Source organism: Sipha flava, unplaced genomic scaffold, assembly GCF_003268045.1.
Source record: "Sipha flava isolate LNK unplaced genomic scaffold, YSA_version1 112_pilon_pilon, whole genome shotgun sequence".
NCBI classification, from domain to species: Eukaryota; Metazoa; Arthropoda; class Insecta; order Hemiptera; family Aphididae; genus Sipha; species Sipha flava.
Genome location: NW_020271731.1, coordinates 931,216 through 950,734, shown reverse-complemented (window position 1 = coordinate 950,734; position 19,519 = coordinate 931,216). Strand labels below are relative to the sequence as shown.

At 26.1% G+C, this 19,519-nt stretch overlaps 1 protein-coding gene across 1 annotated transcript in view; it reads right to left on the bottom strand.

Moving 5' to 3' along the window:
* LOC112689538 (metabotropic glutamate receptor 2) overlaps positions 1-19,519 on the bottom strand; it is a 310,121-nt gene that overhangs the window by 135,560 nt on the left and 155,042 nt on the right. The window contains exon 4 of the mRNA XM_025563298.1: positions 12,578-12,893. Within this exon, the coding sequence (XP_025419083.1) occupies positions 12,578-12,893 (316 nt within the window). The remainder of the gene's footprint in view (positions 1-12,577; positions 12,894-19,519) is intronic.

Below are 19,519 nucleotides of genomic sequence, written 5' to 3'. Positions count from 1 at the left end.
AAAAATTGCTATAAAATAGTTCTTAATACAAGTATTAAAATAAAAACTTAATTCCAAAGCACTTAATATAAAATAATCTAGAACACATTTCTAGAATTCATGTATTATGATCTTCGGGTGTTAAATAGAATATTGAAGGAACATTGAAATACAAAAATAATGTACATTACAAATTATACTATGAATTATATTACAGATTAATATAACAAACAAATAGAAAAATCAACATCAGCGAAAAATACCGAAAGTACATAGTATAAATATGTAATGATTAGAAATTCTGATGAAGTCAGCGTTTATTGTATGTAATGTTTTACAGGTAATGGAATAAACAATTTGTTCCATACCGGATGAGAAGTTCTATTTATATTAACTAAAATCGAAAAAGACTTTACGTTAGTAATTGTAAAGGTACAGAAGACTGTAAAGGAAATTTAACTAAAAAATAAATCGTCCGGTGTGTGCTAACTGCCGCCATCGTAATTATTATTATTTTTTTTTTCTAAATACTTTCAAAAGTATTTGTCTTTTAAATCATGGGCTTGAAAGCAGATGCCCTCTCCGACCTCTTTAATACTGTCCCGATAAAAATAATCATTTGAGAAGCTAATAATGGAAAATGGACAGTAAAGGAAGCAATATAGTTCGAAAAATTTAAAAAAAAAAACATTAGCAGAGACTGTGGATGAAAAATAAGTTATATGTTCCTAATTATTCACTAAGTAAAAATAAAAACAATGAAAAGAAAGAAATAATACATTGAATAAAAATAAATAATTAATTTCAACAAAAGATACTAGCGCGAATTGGAAGCTTAGAAAAAGAAGCATATAATATATGGAATGGAAATAATATTTTGGTAATCAAGGTGAGTCAAACAGACACATTACTAAAATTATTACATCTTTTAGGAAAGTCTTTATCAAGTGTAATATCAAATAAATACTTGAATCGTCTATTCAATAACCTAGTTTTTCAACCTAATTATTCAGTTATGATTTATATAATAAACAGGGGGTGATATACAATATTGATGAATTTGAAAAATTAAATTTAAACTCTAATAGCTGATCGAATTAAATTGCTATCGTACTAACAAGATTCTGTAACAAATGTAACAAATTAATTTTATGTATGGAAAAATATATCATCCATAGTTTTGGTTGTTTTTAAATAAACACTCGGTAAGGAGTTCTGTATCGTAGTAAGGAATAAAAAATGTCCACTATTAAGAGGTATAGTACTCAATTCAATATAAAAAATAGACCTTAAATCTTTACAAGTTCGTATTGTAATAGTTATTACGGCTAACACGTGAAAGTGCTCTTTTGGTTACTACCGAACTATACAACGCAAAAGCTTTAAGTTATTATCATTGTTACATATGCACCACCCATTTATATCTAGTCTGTATGTTACTTTTTCTTGTAATTATAATCTATATTCAGTATTGTAATTTCTTCAATCATTGTTATAGATTTATAATGATTACTCATATTCTTATTAGTACTCAGTGATAGTTAAGTTAAGTGATAGTGAGTTGTATAAAAATGGAGTTTTTCTTTTACATGAGAAATAGGAACAAAATACGAATATCGATTCTTTAACATAGGGAGGAGAAAAATGCGAATGTCGATTCTTTAACATAAGGAGTGGGCTCTCTCCCTTCCCACGGTAAATTTGGCGCTACCATATTTGTCGTCTCCATCACCATACCCAGCCCACCAACTGATGTTTACGTATTTATCAGTTTTGATAATAACAAGATTTGTTTATCACTTAATATCAAATTAAAATAACTATATACGATAACGTAAAAAATGTTAAAACCTGGACTAAAATAATATAAAACTAGAAAGAGCCTGTATATTTGCAGTCGATTAGAGCACCACGTTATCATTTTGATGTTATTACCTAAAATATAATATCAAAATATGTGAATAATACATATAGATTTATTATTAATAAATGAAATCTGTAAACTTAAATTAGAGAATCATCATGTTTACATGTAAAATGTTCATATTACGAAGTTTAAACATAAAAGAAACTGTGAAATCTAAATATATATTTATTTTGAAAATCACTTTCAATTATTTTGACAATATAACTTTATAGTCTGTATTATCATTAAAACCACCTATATGATATGTCTCCAATAACTGTTAAATTTTTTAGTTTATGAACTAGTGAGGATTAAATAATATTAATCAGATATTCCATTAATAATATTTATATTTCTTTTAATTCCCAACTTATATAAGCTATTTTTTCAAAGGTTTAAATTATTTTTAATTATTTTTATTGAAATCGACGACATTATTTATTTTTCTAGCAAAAGTTTTAAAAAAATCTTTTATAGTTCATAAAACTACTATTCAAGAGGAAAAAAAGCGATTTTAAATCATTCTCAACAAATTTATCGGAATTAGATTTTGGTTTTGTTGTAGCCAAATCACTAAAATATGAAGGTAGTTAATAAAAAATGTGTATATATTTAAAAATAATGGTTTAAATAATTTAAAAGTATGAAATATTAACAATAAAATATATCGATAAGAGAAAATTTAAGTACAGGTTTTCACTTGAACGTGAAGAATTGTCAATTAAATTCATGGGCTGTTCATTTTTAATTAAAAACCATGTTTTTTATGAATGTGTAAGTGGACGTTATCGTAAATCTAAAAACAATTATATAAATGTAATATCACTATTATTAAGTTTCTACAGTAAAATTATTAGTACTTAAAAACATTACTTAACTTGTATTTTTTACAATTTAAAATATTAAACATGTCTTATGTTATAAAGACATATTTTACTATATAGTAACATATAGTAAGAAAAAAAAATGATAATTTAGTGCTCTAATCAACTGAGAAAAGACAGACCTATAATCTTGTATCATACTATCTGATCTTAAAAAGAAGAACCATTTATTCTAACATTTTTATTTGAAGGTCATATAATTCTCAATATCCACAATAACAAGAAAATTACCTCTCCAAAGGGCTTTTAGTGTACAATTTTCGATCTAATAGGACTCCATATAACACTTTTGGTGCACTTTTATTACCTGAAATTGCTTACAGTAAAAACTACTAAAAATAAAAAATAGATCATCAGTATTAAACCAATAAATTTTTATTTTCACAAATTGAAATAATAAACCTACCTATAATGGATAACTTTAATCTATATATCGTGTTCGTTCGCACTAAGGAATCTTTAGAACTACCCAACAGTTATATATTTTTGTACATGCTGTTAAAAAAAAATTACGGCTTGCTAAACACGGTTATCAACCCCATTTACCAAACTATAAATTAATTACCCATTAAAGTGAAGTAGTTCAGTGAAATAATTATTCGCACTACAACATGTTTATGTAAAAATTTATTTTTAGTTTAATTTAATTTAGTTTTATCATTCGTTATATTCTTTTTACCGTGTACATATTATGAAATGCGTTACATTTCTATTTTATTATATATTTTTATATTATGTATGAATATTAAATTAAGCGTTATATCTAGTAAATTAGTTTTTAACTTTATTTTTAAATTTTTAATGGTTATTTGATTATCTGCACAAATCGATTATACGCAACCCTTTCGGTCCCAATTAGTGCGGATAATCGACGTTCCACTGTATAAATAACACTTTTATTCAATGCTATTATTTTTTTTTTAATAATATTATTACATTGATAACAGATAAAAAAGTTTTTTTTTTTATCTTCTGTTTCTTCGTTGCTATCTTCAATCTCGATTGTTTTATTTTTACCAGATGCTTCAAAGAAAATCCCATTAAAGTAGCTTTGTTCCTTGCTTTTGTTCTTTTTAATTACTCAATAATTCTTTTTACACATCCAACAGTGAACTATTTCCCTAGGATCCCATCCATATAATGATGATATATTTGAGTTTATACATAAGTCCAGGTTTTTGTCTCAACGTTCATAGTTAAGTTGAATGGTGATTATAATAAATTTATATAAGGTTTATCAGCTGTCATTTTCGCTAACATTGAACAAACATTTGGAAAATATCTTGAGGCGAATCATTTTTTTATTAGTTTAATTATGTTCATTTTTTTTAATTCAGATAAATAATCTATCAATATCAATGATCCATATTTCAATTCGATTTCTTGCAAACCTATGTCTGCGTTAACTGAATTTTAAATATCCTCGATACATATGACTGAATATACGAGAAAAAACTTATACACAATTGAAAGAACATTTTTATTAATAGAAAATATTTTTGTTTAAAACTTTTGTAGAGAACATAACATTTATTAAATAACTATGGATAATTTAATAACATATTATATACTGTATGTTGGAAGTACTTTATTCTTTAATATTATTTAAATTTGATAAATAATATAAAATATTTTGGTAACAGTCCAAATACCAAATTATTTCTTTGTAATAATATGGGGACATTTGCTAGATAATAATAAAAAATGTGTTAACTTCTATCATTATCATATCAATATTTAAGTATTTATAATCAATGGTTCTATTTAAAAATCGTCATGAACGTCACAAAATTGAAAATAATGGACAATGAAAATAAAAACTATTATAACAAAATAAATATTTTTTAAATGTTGACCAATTTTATATTTAGGTATATATATATATACGAGTAGTTATGTCATAAACTCCCATTATTTATCACTTGATCAGTTATAATCTTCTATTATCTGTGGTTATAAGAACTATTTACCATACGCATATAAGACCGTGTACATACCTATATATTATATAACGTATAACAATATCCAATATGATTAAAATAAATGTTATGACATAGATTAATGATTTATAATATTTGCGGTGATTAAACGAAACTAAAAAAATATAAAATAAAATAAAAAAATAAAAAATATATCAACAATACAGAATATTAGGTGATAATAGATGATTATTAATGGGGAAGGTTTATATCTTGGTTGTGGATAGACAATTATGGAGTATTTTTTCCGTTTTCTCAATAATTTGTGAAACAGTTGGAAATTTAAGAAATTCACTCCCTCCTCCGCTATACTCCAATTTTAAATAGATTCCATATCCTATTTTTAATTTTTGTAGGATGATGATTGAAGTTTGAAATTTACATAGAAATGAAAAAAATAAATAAATACTCATCATGGTAAAACCAATACTTATTACGATCTACTCAGAATCTGAAAAAAATAAATATAAAAGAAAATATTGAAATATTATTAGGATACGTCTTGGAAAGTATGATAAACACCATCGAAAAACTATATGATCAAATGATGTGATCAAATGCATTACAAGATGAAATACTAAAATCGTATATAGTTAATAATATTATAATGGAACCTCAAATAAAGAATACATAAAAACTTCCATGGACTACTTATGAGGCATTAATTACTACAGAAAAATTACTAGAGAACACCATGAAAAATGAATTAGGGAAGATTATTGATAGTACAGTTCCGCGAACGTTCAATACTAAAATATATTACCATGGAATTATGACGTGTGCTTGTTCTAACGATCGCAGTGGTGTGGCAGTGGATTCATTTCTCAAGAACAATGATCGTCAAGACCTATTGTGAGAAAAACATTTCCGATTTCAAACCAATATGTAATACTATATAACTGTAAGTATTGTACTTGTTATTACTATATCAGAATGACATGCGTGCGTGGAAATATAAATGAACTCGTTTTGAAACTTCCTAAAATCAAGCCGACGAATACCTGTCTGAAATATAATAATAATGCGTATGTATGTATATAAATATAATGATATTGTGAAAATGTAGTAATGCGTTCGGCGTATAGATATTATATATATTTATTCACATCTGGTCGGATTTGTCGGCACGTATTTGACATTTCCAATGCTCTATCATTAATATATATATTGCGCTGGTTGCCCAACAAACGGAATGGTAGTTTCCATGAATGTACAGTCATACATTATTTATTTGATGAAATCGACGGGGTTATTAAAAAAAAATCGTGAAACAAAAATTTTCTTTTAAAAAAATACAATTTTTTACATAGAAACACATTTAAAAAATTGACAAAAAATTCTATGCTATTAATAATATTATATAATATACATAGTTCTTTTTCTTATGACTTTTATAATTAATATTTATATCTTATAGCTATACGTTATATATTAAATTAATAAATCTAAGAGTTTTTGTCAACTAAACAACATTTCACTTGCAACATTCGCTTGATTCGTTGAACAGGACACTTAAAGATATAAAAACAATGACGAATTATTCAGTGGCAGTCAGTTACTCCTTCCAGGTAATTTTAGACAAACACTTCCCGTTTTCTACTTTCAACCTACGCTGATGAGATCAACGCTTGCTTGAAATCATCACCATTGTGGTGTAATGATGAAAAACTACAGCTAAAAATAAGTATGCGTGTTTAAATGCTTTGAGATCCATCTGCTGTCACATTCTCAAAACAATTGTTAGATATAGGTAATGGAAAAGTTGCAGCAGATGAAAGTATTAGATGTATATTATTACCGACCGATTTCTGCACAATCGTTGATTTACAAAATGCTCTCATCAAATGTATTTTTCCATATATACCATACAATACACATACCATGAGTGGCTGGATTGTTCTTCAAGATTAGTATTGGTGTTTTTTTTTTTTTTTTTTTAGATTGGCATTGAAAGTAAAAAGTCTATTAAATTAAAAAATTGTTGTTGTTGGCTGATTGTAATTTTAATGGTAGTCATCGTCCACGGGATTCCATTTATTTTTCAATCAAAGCCACCATACCAACATACAACAGAATAGTTATTTTTGCACTTCAATATTTATAGTCGTACTAGAAATACTAGAAATATATGGTAAAACAACGTTTTCTGGGTCAGATTATTATACAATAGAATTATAAACTTAATTAATGATAAATATAATACAAATAATTGATTAAATATTGACGTTTTTTTAATGAAAATTTCCTGGTTCTATTAAAAATTCATTAAAAAGTGGTTGAACTATGTTGAAAAAATGACTACCATAAGTTCTACAATATTATTAATAAGAAGGGTATGCTAATTTTTAATGAATTAAGATATACATTTTTAATATTATGTAAAAAATTTTAATTTTAGATTTAAAAAACAGCCTGTCAAAATCACTTACAAAGAAAGGCCAACAAGACTACGACAAAATATATTTCCATCAAAAACTATCTACACAGTTCTCATACCCTACGATACAGTGCATTGAATTCAATATCATACTGTAGGGTTTTAATACCTTACATAGACTATGTGGTAAATGAAAATTATATGAAAATATAGACCCTACAAGTCAATATAATAGCGATTCTAATATTTTTAGCCTGGCTGTCAACCCGTCAACGTTTGTTTTCTATTCATAAATAAAATACATCAAGTATGCCCATTCCCGTGTTTTTTGTTATTTAAATATTACAATCGAAAAATAGTTATTCACAATAATCAATAAGTTTTTCATTAAAAAGTATTCGGATTTAAGAGTTTTACTATTTTTTATGAAAATATGTTGACAACCATATTAAAAATTGAAACATTAGTTATTGCATTGGACTTATACAAAAAAAAAAAATATATATATAATAATGATCATTCAATACTGTTAATGTTTCAGTTTCTACACATATTCAATATATTTTATTGAATTGGTGTAGAAATTGAAACGATTATAAATTATTTAAAATTCTATATTTTAATCAGTGATCAATAACCACGATCCAGATAAAGAGATTTATAGCTTTAAATTTTTGCTATTAGATATTTGAGCCAAAATTACAAACTCAAATGTGAAAAAACCAGATAAGTACTGCAAATATAATGCGTATGACTTGGGACGGTGAAAATAATCTATATGCGTGAAAAAAAAAAGACTATGTATATTTAAGTTATTATTTATATTCAAGAAATTTTGAATAAATCATAAGTTTTTATATTAACATCAGGTTATTTTAGTATAACTGTTATTCTGTTTTAAATTTTGTTCTTTTTAGGAAAAAATTCAATATCCGTTACCAAATACCATCATTTTAATAAGTACGAATTTTTTTTCCCAATCTACTATATACTTATATACCATTGTAGTGTGAATGTTTTTAAACATTTTTTGTCTTTTATCTTATATTTAAGTATAATGAAAACGATTAGTGTTCTTGGTAAACTTCCGCAATTTACGGAAAATACCACCCACGTTGTAACGTTAAGAAATCAACACCGAATTAATGCTATTAAAACTCAACGTCATTTTTCGTTAGCTGACGTCGTATTATAACTCTTCTTTCGTGACTTCATAATCATTTAATCTTACTTTAGGTCCTTGGTGATAGATTCACCACCTCCGGTCGTTTAATCTTAATAGCATTGCTTATGAGGTATTTAATAACTCTTTTTAAACTTTTACATTAAAATCCTGTCCAACCAAGTCAAACATTTAAAAAGATAAACGATCAACAACCAATCTATAATTATGAACATTTACGTAATATCTAGAGACATATTTTATTTTTTATTATTTAATGTTTTTAATTTAGGTATGTTAGTTTAAAATCATATGAATACATCTTAATTGATATTTAGTACAGCATAAATAAAAAAAGATTTTATTTTATTTTGTATGTGTTACGAGCAATATAGAATACCGGGAAATTTACACATTACTCTGGCAATTTGGTCCTGAAATTGGTACCTTAAATAGAAATATATCGTCTTATCAGATTAATAAAAGTAATAGCAATTTTCATAACCATACATGTAGTATAATAGATTTTTGAGATCAAATAGTCGAGTTTTCATGCTTTTCAAGGCTCTTTGTACGTATTCACATTAATGACTAAACTCAACGCTATGACTGTGACTAGTACTGCAACTACAATTTTATGGCCCGGGTTGCAAAAACATTTTAGAGGCTCTTCATAATCAGCTTAAATACACCTAATGAATATAGAAAATTATATAAAAACAATATATTTAAGTACCTTAAAGTTCAGGTTTTAACGATCGCATAACGTTGCATTTGAAATCATGCGAAATTGTGTATATATATATGTGAAATTTATGGAATCCAAGGCGTCCCAATACAAATATTTTAAAGCCCATCAGACAGTTCCTTACACCACCTGCACCTGCGGTAGTTGCGGCACTGGCTGCGACGTGTGTTATTTTATAAAATGGAATTTATATTTTATAAAAATTTAAGCAAAATAATTAAAGTGAAAAAAGAAACAATACTTTTGTAATAAAATAAAAGAATACGAAATAATTAATAATTTAAAACAACTAAAGCAAGAGAAAAAAACAGATATAAAATTAATGAAAAAATATGACTAATTATTATGCTAATAACTGCAGAAGGTAAGATTGTAAAATATTATGTTTATAATGAAAAATTATAAAAAATTGTACATGAAACACATATATCTAATGGACACGGTGTTAGAAATTATATGGAATATGATACGATAAAAAGTATAAAAATGTTACTAGAGAGACAACAATATATTTAAACATTTGTGGATCATGTCGGAAAAAAGGAAGTACGGTGAAAAAAGGATTGATAGTTCAGCCAATTATTTCTTTGGGAATTAATTCAAGTGTCAAATTAACCTTATTGATATGCAAGTACAACCAGATGAAGATTAAAAATGTATAAGTGTTAACCAAGATCATTTGAAAAATTTGTAATAGAATTTGTAATAGAACCTTTAAGACATAAAAGCAGTTGCTAATGTATTATTAGATATATTTGCCCTTTTTCGGGCACTCGCTATTATCCAAAGAGAAAACAAACGTAAATTCATAAATAAAATAATCCCTAAATTTTGCACTATGAGAAAATATTTTAAAATATTTTACGGTAAGCCGAGGTACTTTTAAAGCAAAAGTTTACTTAAAAGAGTAAGCCAAAATATCGAAAACATACTCGCAACATGGCTCCAAGACAATAGTATAAAATAATTTGGCAATAACTTGAGATTTATCCAGTAATTAACATTCATCGTATGAAGCAATGTTTAGTACATCCTCAAAAATTGGTTTAACATCTACAATACTTCCTATAACTATGAATGAAAAATTAAGAACCAAAGGAGAACTACAAACTGTATTATATTAAATACAAATTCTTTCTAATAACAATTAAAATAATGAAATACTTCAAGAAGTAAAAGAATATGATAAAGTTCAAATCACTGAAAGAACAAAAATAAGATAAATTTCGATAAATCAAAACCGACAAGAGTCGTTAATAACCTAAAATTCTAAACAACAAAAATTACGGAAATGTCTAAAAAACAATTATGCCAAGGAAATATTGGGGAGTAAGTCAAAGTCAAAATTCCAGATGGGAGGAATCTTTCTGCTCAAAATTATATACTAGGATTAAAATAAAACAATACATTTGAAAAATATGTCTAAATAGTGTGAATCAAGCAAAAAAAAAAAAATATTTAAAAAAAAGCACACAGTAGTAAAATCAATGCATTATTTATTCACTAAAAATCTAAAATTTAATTAAAAATCATTATATAAGACATTCTTAGACATTATTAGACTGCAAAATTTAACTTAGTGCATGTTTTCATATTATATTATGAGGACACAGTATTAAACAATACATTATTTATACACAGAAAAAATTTATCTAGATTGTTTCAATCTTTGAAATTAGATACAGGTACGAATGTTTATTTTACCTTTACACAACATTATTAGTACTTTCAATTATAGCATGTTAAATTTCTAATGAAATTTTAGATTCAATTGATTTGAATCATTGGCTGTGGAATCAAGTTAAATATGGGTATTTATAATAAAATAATATTGTGTTAAAATGAAAAATATTTATAATGGAATGTTTACTAAATATAAAGTGAATACATGTTTTCCTTCGAGTCTCGAGAAAAATCTTGAAAAAACAGTAATTCCAAGTATTGATACCTAAGAATAAAATTGTATATTGTACAATAAACCTAAAAAGGTTTATATACATAAAGTATTCAAAATTTTTTACGCAAAATAAATAAATTAAAGTTTATTTGTTCTAGAAAATAAATCTAAAATATGATAAAATATTTTTAGAATAGATAAAACGTAATCAAATATCAACACCATGATTTTTTTTTACGAGAAAACTAAATTATCAAAGTTCTTGATACACTATTAACTATCTCAATTTACTGCATCTATTGTGATTTATTTATTTTGTGCGAATATTTTTATTTTTAGATAGTACGTTTGGATTGAAGGTCAAATGGGATATTATATTAACTATAAGTAAAGTTATTGTCGATTTCGAAAGCCCTTGAAAATATTGTGATCATTTTGTTAAATATATTAGAAATGTTCACATTTTGGAAACTGATCATATTTGATTATTAAGGTATACTCGTATGTAATATTGTTTTCAACTACGCTCGACGTGTATTTTATAAGATTTCGAATATTCTTGGACAACAATATTAAGTAAATTATTAATTATTTGACCAAAAAGTACAGCTCATCCCGAATGATGTTTTATACTTTTAAGAATCGAATATAATAAGGTAAATTAAGATATATTAACTCTTATTCTAAAATAATTTAGTTACTATGAGCAATGTAAATTTAATATTTTTTATACTTACATATTGCTTATGAATAATTACAACAGCTTAACACTTACATTTCACTTAAATAGTATAGATGTATTGATTAGTGATATGTATTTTACATATGAAACGTATTACAATATAAGTGAACATTAGGGTATATAATGTTTTTAATTTAAGTATTTAAACCGTTATTAATTTAAATAAAAAGTTCAAACAGTCAATATAACACAATTGACTGAAAGACACGAGGGTTCCCTATGTAAATTTAAAAGTAACGATATACGTCTGTGGATTCGGTCGTAAAAACCACTTTTAGATTGGATACGAGTTTATTGTGATTTTCGACAAATGTACCAATCGTTTTATAAGGTTTTTTGATTCTTTTTCAATATTTGAAACAGAAAGAGTATCGTAGTAATTAATTTAGAAATTGAATACAATTCAGTACGTTTTAAAAAATCGTCTCACTATATATTATTACAATTGTTGATACATAAGTCTACCCTGATCCAACAGTACAATGTATTAATATCATAAATTATATTAAATTCGTTCAGCACTCAAATATACGAAGTATGTATATTCATATATTATTATATTAATTAAATAATAAATATCAAAAAGAGAATTTTTGACGTTTCCGGAGCCTACACACAATAAAACTCCAGATAAATAAATCGTAGAACAAGAACACGTGTGCGTGATATGAGTTAGTGATACGTATATTTTAATTAAAAATATACACAATTGTTATGGACAGTAACATTGCATTTACTTATGATGTCCTTTTAAACTTCATCGCATGTGCGAATGTGAATATCTTAATTACGAGAAAAATGTTCGTATATGCTTAGGATTAACACTTTGCAATCGATCGTCAACGTTTAGAATTCTACGGGATATTTTGCTAACTTACAGTCGAAAACTCAACACTTTATTACCTTTCGCCCTGGGCTTGCTGAGCAGTTTGATCACGATGTCGTCGTAAGCTTTTTCTTCAGCTACGCCGGAATCTTTCACTAATTTTTCCTTGGCCGCAATGCAAATGTTATGCATGGGCAATAATTTTTCTAACTCCTCGAAAGCTTTGATGCCATAATTGGACTCTTCGTATATGATTGATATGTAACTCCAGCCAAGTCTTCGAACAATTTCTACCATGACCTTTACTTGATAAAGATCCGAAGGGATAGTTCGCGTGAAGTATTCGAATCGCTGTTTGTTGCTCAGTTCTGGACTAGTGGACCAAAATGACACCTAAAATAAAAAAAAAAATTCAATAATATTAGAAGGGTATCAGAAAAAAATGTTAATATTTTAATTAAAATAGTTATTATTATATTTATTATTTCTTCATTCCACTCATTGAATCTGAAGCCATAACGGATTAACTGAAGCTGGGTTTGTACCAGTTACCCCTAAAAGTACCTTTTTTATATCGATTCCCCTTAAATTACATAGAGAAAAATGTACTATTTGTCCTTATATGTTAATATATATATATATATATACGGTTATAATATATAGCCCGTAAAATAGAGGAGGTAGATATACAAATTATAAATAAAATATAAAATAATTTATAAAAATAAAGTAAAATAGTATAAAATGATATAGCCTAAATAGATAGCTGATATATAGGTAACGAGTAACGACAATTACATTAGGCTTTATCGCAATACGCTCGTTATTATAATTTGTTATATCTTTATTAGTATTTTTGTGGTGTTAGACATTATAATATGGTACGATATTTACTTATGTCTTCGATAGGTATATTTTAGTAGACGAAAAGAATTGAAGTTGTTAACACAAAGGAAAATATTACGCGAGTGTATTGTGAAAAGGGCAAAGTTAATAATAAGAAGTTGGTTTTAAATTTAATTTAATTTTTTAGATGACATTACAAAAACGGATGTGAAGTGGCGATGAACATTAAAGTCGGGTAGGTTAAATCTGTATAGATCTGTATAAGATGAAATTATGCTTTTAAAAGCGATTATCGAATACAAGAATTCGCCACGTAAAAAGTAACTATTTCTAATCATTTATAACGGAAAGCTGTGAATGAAATTTCTAAATACCCATTTAAATTAAAACGAGAAGTTCAATCAAGTTCGTAGGTGTAGCATTAAACAATGTAAACTTCATTTGCAGAAGCATTTATCGTGTGAGAAAAAACATTTCCACCACTACCAAAATATAATATGTTTTACTATAGAATAAAATTTAAAATTGTTATGTTCCCGAGATAAAATTTTTGTAGACGGAACATTTGAATACTATGTGAAATTTTTTTTACAAATTTTTACAATATACTGTGTCAATAATGGACATAACATTTCATTACCGTTTTCAATACTGCCTAACAAATCATCGAAAACGTAAGAATTATTATTTAATATGTTAAAAGAAAAATGCTCTGGCTTTGAACTAAAATTCAATCCGTCAATTATTGTATCCGATTTCCAACAAAGTATACACATAGTTTCTAAAGTTATTTGTCCATTAATTAACCCTAGGGTTGCAGATTTCATCAAACTCAGTCATGGTTGAAACGCATACAACATTTAAGATTAAAGCCGGATTATATGGATCCATATTCAAAAATTGAAAAATGGTTTCACTTAATTTTCGGTCTCTCATTACTACCCTCTAATAAAGTAGACGATTGTTTTGTTGAAGATCTGATTTTAATTCAGTCTTTATCAGAAAAATTAGTTGAATTTTCTGACTATTTAGCTAACATATATTTCTTCAAGTTCGACTTTTCCACCTTCAATGTGGGCTATGTATTCAATTAATTCAGAAAAGGCTACTAATGCATATGAATCTATCATTCGTCATTTACTAGAAACTTAAGTAGTGAACACCCGAACATTTTTGTTTTTGTAAATGTTATATAAGAAGTACCAAAAAAAAAACATACATTGCTATAAGCAGTATAAACGAAATTACAAATATTACTAATCGCATATACGAGTACTTAAACAAAAATGCCAGAATCGAAGATTTTGTAATTAAATATAAAAACAAAAATATCAGTATTTATAAGATTTTGTAAAATGTATTAGTAATTATCATAACAAAACATAATACATATATTATAATTAATTTTATTACTACTTATTTTTTAAAAATGAATGACATAATTTTAATTTTTATTATTTTATTGACTTTTGTATTTAAATTATTTTTGTATGCACGATGTCTCCGTGGGTGACTTTCGATGGAGAGTTATGGAAACGTGAATATGTGAGCAGGAAAGTAAAAATGGCAATGAGAATAATAACGAAAGAACAAGAAAAGATAAATGACTGAAGGGTGGACTGTATAATAAATAAATCTTAAAACTTAAACATATATCGGAACAGAGGGGCCCTTATATCTAGGTAAACATAAAAATTACAAATCTAAAATTAACAATAAAATATTACAAAATTAAAATCAACGGATGAAACCTTAAGTAGAGTTCGTAATGTGACGACGGATGGCGATGAAGCTGAGTTATTGGTGGCAGCAAGGGGCGCGACCAACTCACATGAATGGCAGCGGAACTCAATTGTCGATGGCGAGCGATGACGCACACACGACGAAAAAAAAAAATATTTTTTCGGCAAAAAAACAAAAAAAAACACGACGGCGAAGAAAGGTATTACAATAATTTCTATATATCGCCCAATGGGCAATATCGAAAAAAAAACATGCGATTTATAGCGTATTTTAATAAATATCGTTAATTCACTAGAACGCGACACCGCGCGCACGATAATAGTTACGTGCGGGGAACCGAAACCGCAACCGATAAAGGTGAACTAATGACAGTGGTGGAGGTTCATTAGTTCACACTACCAGCTCCATGAAATAGAAAAAGGCGTATCCGACAATTTTGTTAGTAATTATTATCAAATACAATATAAGCTATTTATAATTGCAAACTTATAAATTTGATTCTATCATTTTGTACTATTTTACTTTATTTTTTTAAATAATGGTAATACTAACTGGTCAAAACCCTTGTTTCTATAGACCAGTGTTGCTAACTATTTTTATCAATACAAAATCAAGAATTAATTTCATTTTTTAAGGTTTCTTGCTAGAACTTAAATATTTAATTATGGTTGAATTAAAGTGATCTACGAAAATATTGATGAAAATACTTTTTTTAGACACACTGCATATCCAATTAAGGTATGTAACGCCGCAATTCACAATAAGATAATGGCGCGGAATACACTCAAGGTAATAAAGTCTGCTACTTAATATTTATTGAAGCAAAATGGTTGTTATGGTTTTATCAATCACAAATCATACAAAAAATTACATACCAATTCATCATATGAATTTTAATGAATAATATTTTTAAATAATAAAATAATAAAAAATTTAAATAAAATTAAAAAGTATTAAATGGTTATCATATATATATTAATACAAATAAATAAACAAATAGTTTGTGTTTAAAAATAAATAAAATCAAATTTAAGGTTTTTGACAGAAACAACTGACTCCTGAATTTCAGTTACTTAATTAAATTTTTTATTCAAAGCATGTACATGGTTAAATACTTCATAATTAAAATTAATGCAAAGTATTTTAAGCTATGTTAAAGGTATTTAGGTTATATTAAATCATATTTACAAACATTTTCTTCAATCTTGAATACATCAATTGCACCATTATCACCGATTGAAATAATTAAACAGCAAAAAGAAAAGCAATAAGAGATATATTTTAATACTAGAATCGTAAAAAAATTAATACGTGTTGAGCGTATTATTAGCATATCACAACTTTAATTGCATTAAGCTGGTATCTACGTTTGATATACTGCCCACACTGCAAATTTCAATACGGACCGTCGGGCGTAACACGTTTCCACCAAAAGTAGACCTTTCCCTTTTCCACCAATATCCGTTTCCACCAAATGAGATAGAATACCTATACTTTTCATGAGTTTTTTGGATTGATGTAAAATATATATAAATATACACACAATATAATCAATGTATATTATACATTTGTTGTATTTAATTGTATGTTAAACTGTTATCGTACTTATGCATGTACTCTTAAGTTCATTAACCATGATAATATCTAAATTATCAAATATTTTATGAACAAGTGAAAATATGGCACAGTTTAAATAGTGCATTACAACTGCGTGTGTGATAAAATAAAATAAACATTGTAAAATTTATAATTCTATGATGGCTAAAGTTTTCGAAAGTAAACATGAAAATAAGACGCTAGTACTAAACAACTTTAAAATTTTTATTGGATCATTTAACAAATATCAATTAATTCTGTATATATATTATAATTTACATAACTAAGGTATCGTATACCATAATAAATCATTTTTTTCACCTTTTTATATGACCATTTTTTTAATAAAATTTAACATTTTCCAACCTATATTGTATATATTATACAATGATTTTACATTTATTAAATTAATATTACATGTTAAATAAAGTTATTTCTGTACTATAGGTTTTAATTTAAGCGTGGTATACAATTGTTTTGGTAAAAACGTGGTCAATATCTCATTTGGTGGAAACGGATATTGGTGGAAAAGGGAATGACACACTTTTGGTGTAAACGGGTATTGGTGGAAAAGGGAAAGGTCTACTTTTGGTGGAAACGGGCATCGCACGGACCATCGCATTGTGTATTTTTCACGGTCGTTTTTGTGTGCGTGCTTCGTTTTACAAAAATTATAACCGTCATTTTTACATCCACCGTTGCCATCAACATTACCGTTTTTTTTTTTTTGTTGTTTTTCTTTTTATTGTTTTTCTATTGTTATTGTTCACTGGCATCAATGTCGATATCGTTTACACGAGCTTCGCCATCAGCATCATCATCATCATCATCATCAGTTCGGTGTCAAGTCTGGGGAGCCCTCGTCTCTGTGTGGTTTTCGACATAATTATGGTCGTGTCCTTTTTTTTTTTTTATTATTATTATTCTTATTATAATTTATTGTTCTACATAATTATTATTATATTTTATATATAGATTATTATTATTATTTCCCCCTTGTTGGCCAGAACATTTTGTGCCACCAATAATTTGTTATTTATTATTTTTATTATTATAATAGTAGTCCGTCAAGACGGCAAACAATAATTTTGATGTATAAGAATATTTCAGAACGAAACATTATTGCAGTCCATTTCTTTTCCAAACAATAAGTTTAATACGATAAATACGTATCGATAATTAAACTCTATGTTGGTAACCATGAAAGTTCTAATACATCATATGGATACTATAGTATACTTATTATAAAAACAGTTTGAGAATAATTTAGGCATCAATAAGTTAAATGTAAATAGTTACGTAACGTAACGTAACGGTACACTTGAATTATTTAGGTGTTACAAATCATTTTTGCTCAGTATTTGAAATAAATAATACATTAATGTTTCATAAGTAAAAGCATAAGAAAAAAACTAAAAAAGTCATAAAAAAAATACGTGGGTATGTAGTTGGCAAAGTTACTTAAATGCACTGAAATAACAAAGAGGTTAATACTTTAAAATGTTCGAAATTAAGTAATCGCATTAAAAATGAAGCTAGAATTTATTCGATCAATTAATATTTTATTATTTTAATTTTTAAATATTTCACACAACATAAATATTGTTAATCAATTTGTGTAGTTTGAAATATTGGAACATTTAATGTTTCAGTCTGTTATTAATCCGAACAACAAAGTGTGATTGATAAAATATAATCAATTTCATTAAACAGGATACCGTTATTTTTTATATTTCTAGATAAGCATTACGGATAAACAAAAAAACATACACGTAAAAATATACAAAAAAAATCCATCAGTGATTGGTTCAGAAACTTTTTTTGATTGATTTTGATTCCATTTGTTAGCATACACACTACATGTATTTATAATTTTATTTTTCAGTCATACTAATTTAATAACATTATTTTATAAATTTATGGGTTTAGAAATCCATTATTTTAAATTTTTTTAATCTTCAATCAGTATTCCAAGATTGTCGTTCAATTCTCGTCTTTGATTATATTAGACACTGCATTTATAATTATGTTTATAATTATAATATTTTCTTGAAAACAGGTTACTTCAAATGAATTTATGTATAAATGATTTTATATGTATGCATATAAACAAGGCAAAAGAACAAATATTAAATATTCATTTGGCAAATAAAATGTATGTTTAACGTATTATCTAATATCAATTTATTTTTCAATATTTACCACATATTTAATCCTTTCATGTTCTTATAATATAAATTGTCAGTTGAATCCAAGGCGTCCTATATCATATTTATTATTAACTTTATGATATTAACACTATAATTGTATTGGTTTTTGTTTTGTTTATTCATATATAAATAGTAAAAATATATAAATATTAAAACATGTATTGTAAAAAATCTGAACAATTAAAATATTAAAATTAAAAATCAATTTTAATGCACCTTACACTGAGTAATACTCATTGAAAATTATAAAAATGAATAAAAATAATTATAAATATGTATGTTTTGTTATATCTCCTAAATTGATTTATCATATAAAGTAATTATTATAATTTTAGTTTTAATAACATGAGATGCTGTTTTAAAAAAGTGTAATCAAGAAAAAATAATTGATAAGGGGCCCCGGAATTTCTAAGTCTTTCGTCAGAGGTCCGTGATCTACAAAAAGTTAAGAACTGCTATTTTAATCCATAAAATGTTTTCGTTATTCAATAGCAATAATATTAATTATAATTACTTATAAGTACACAATGAAACCCATATATTAAATTATTATGTTTAGTGGTTTTGAAATTTTTAAGTAGAGCTAGAATCTCATGAGTAAATATAAGTGAATCAAACTAAAAA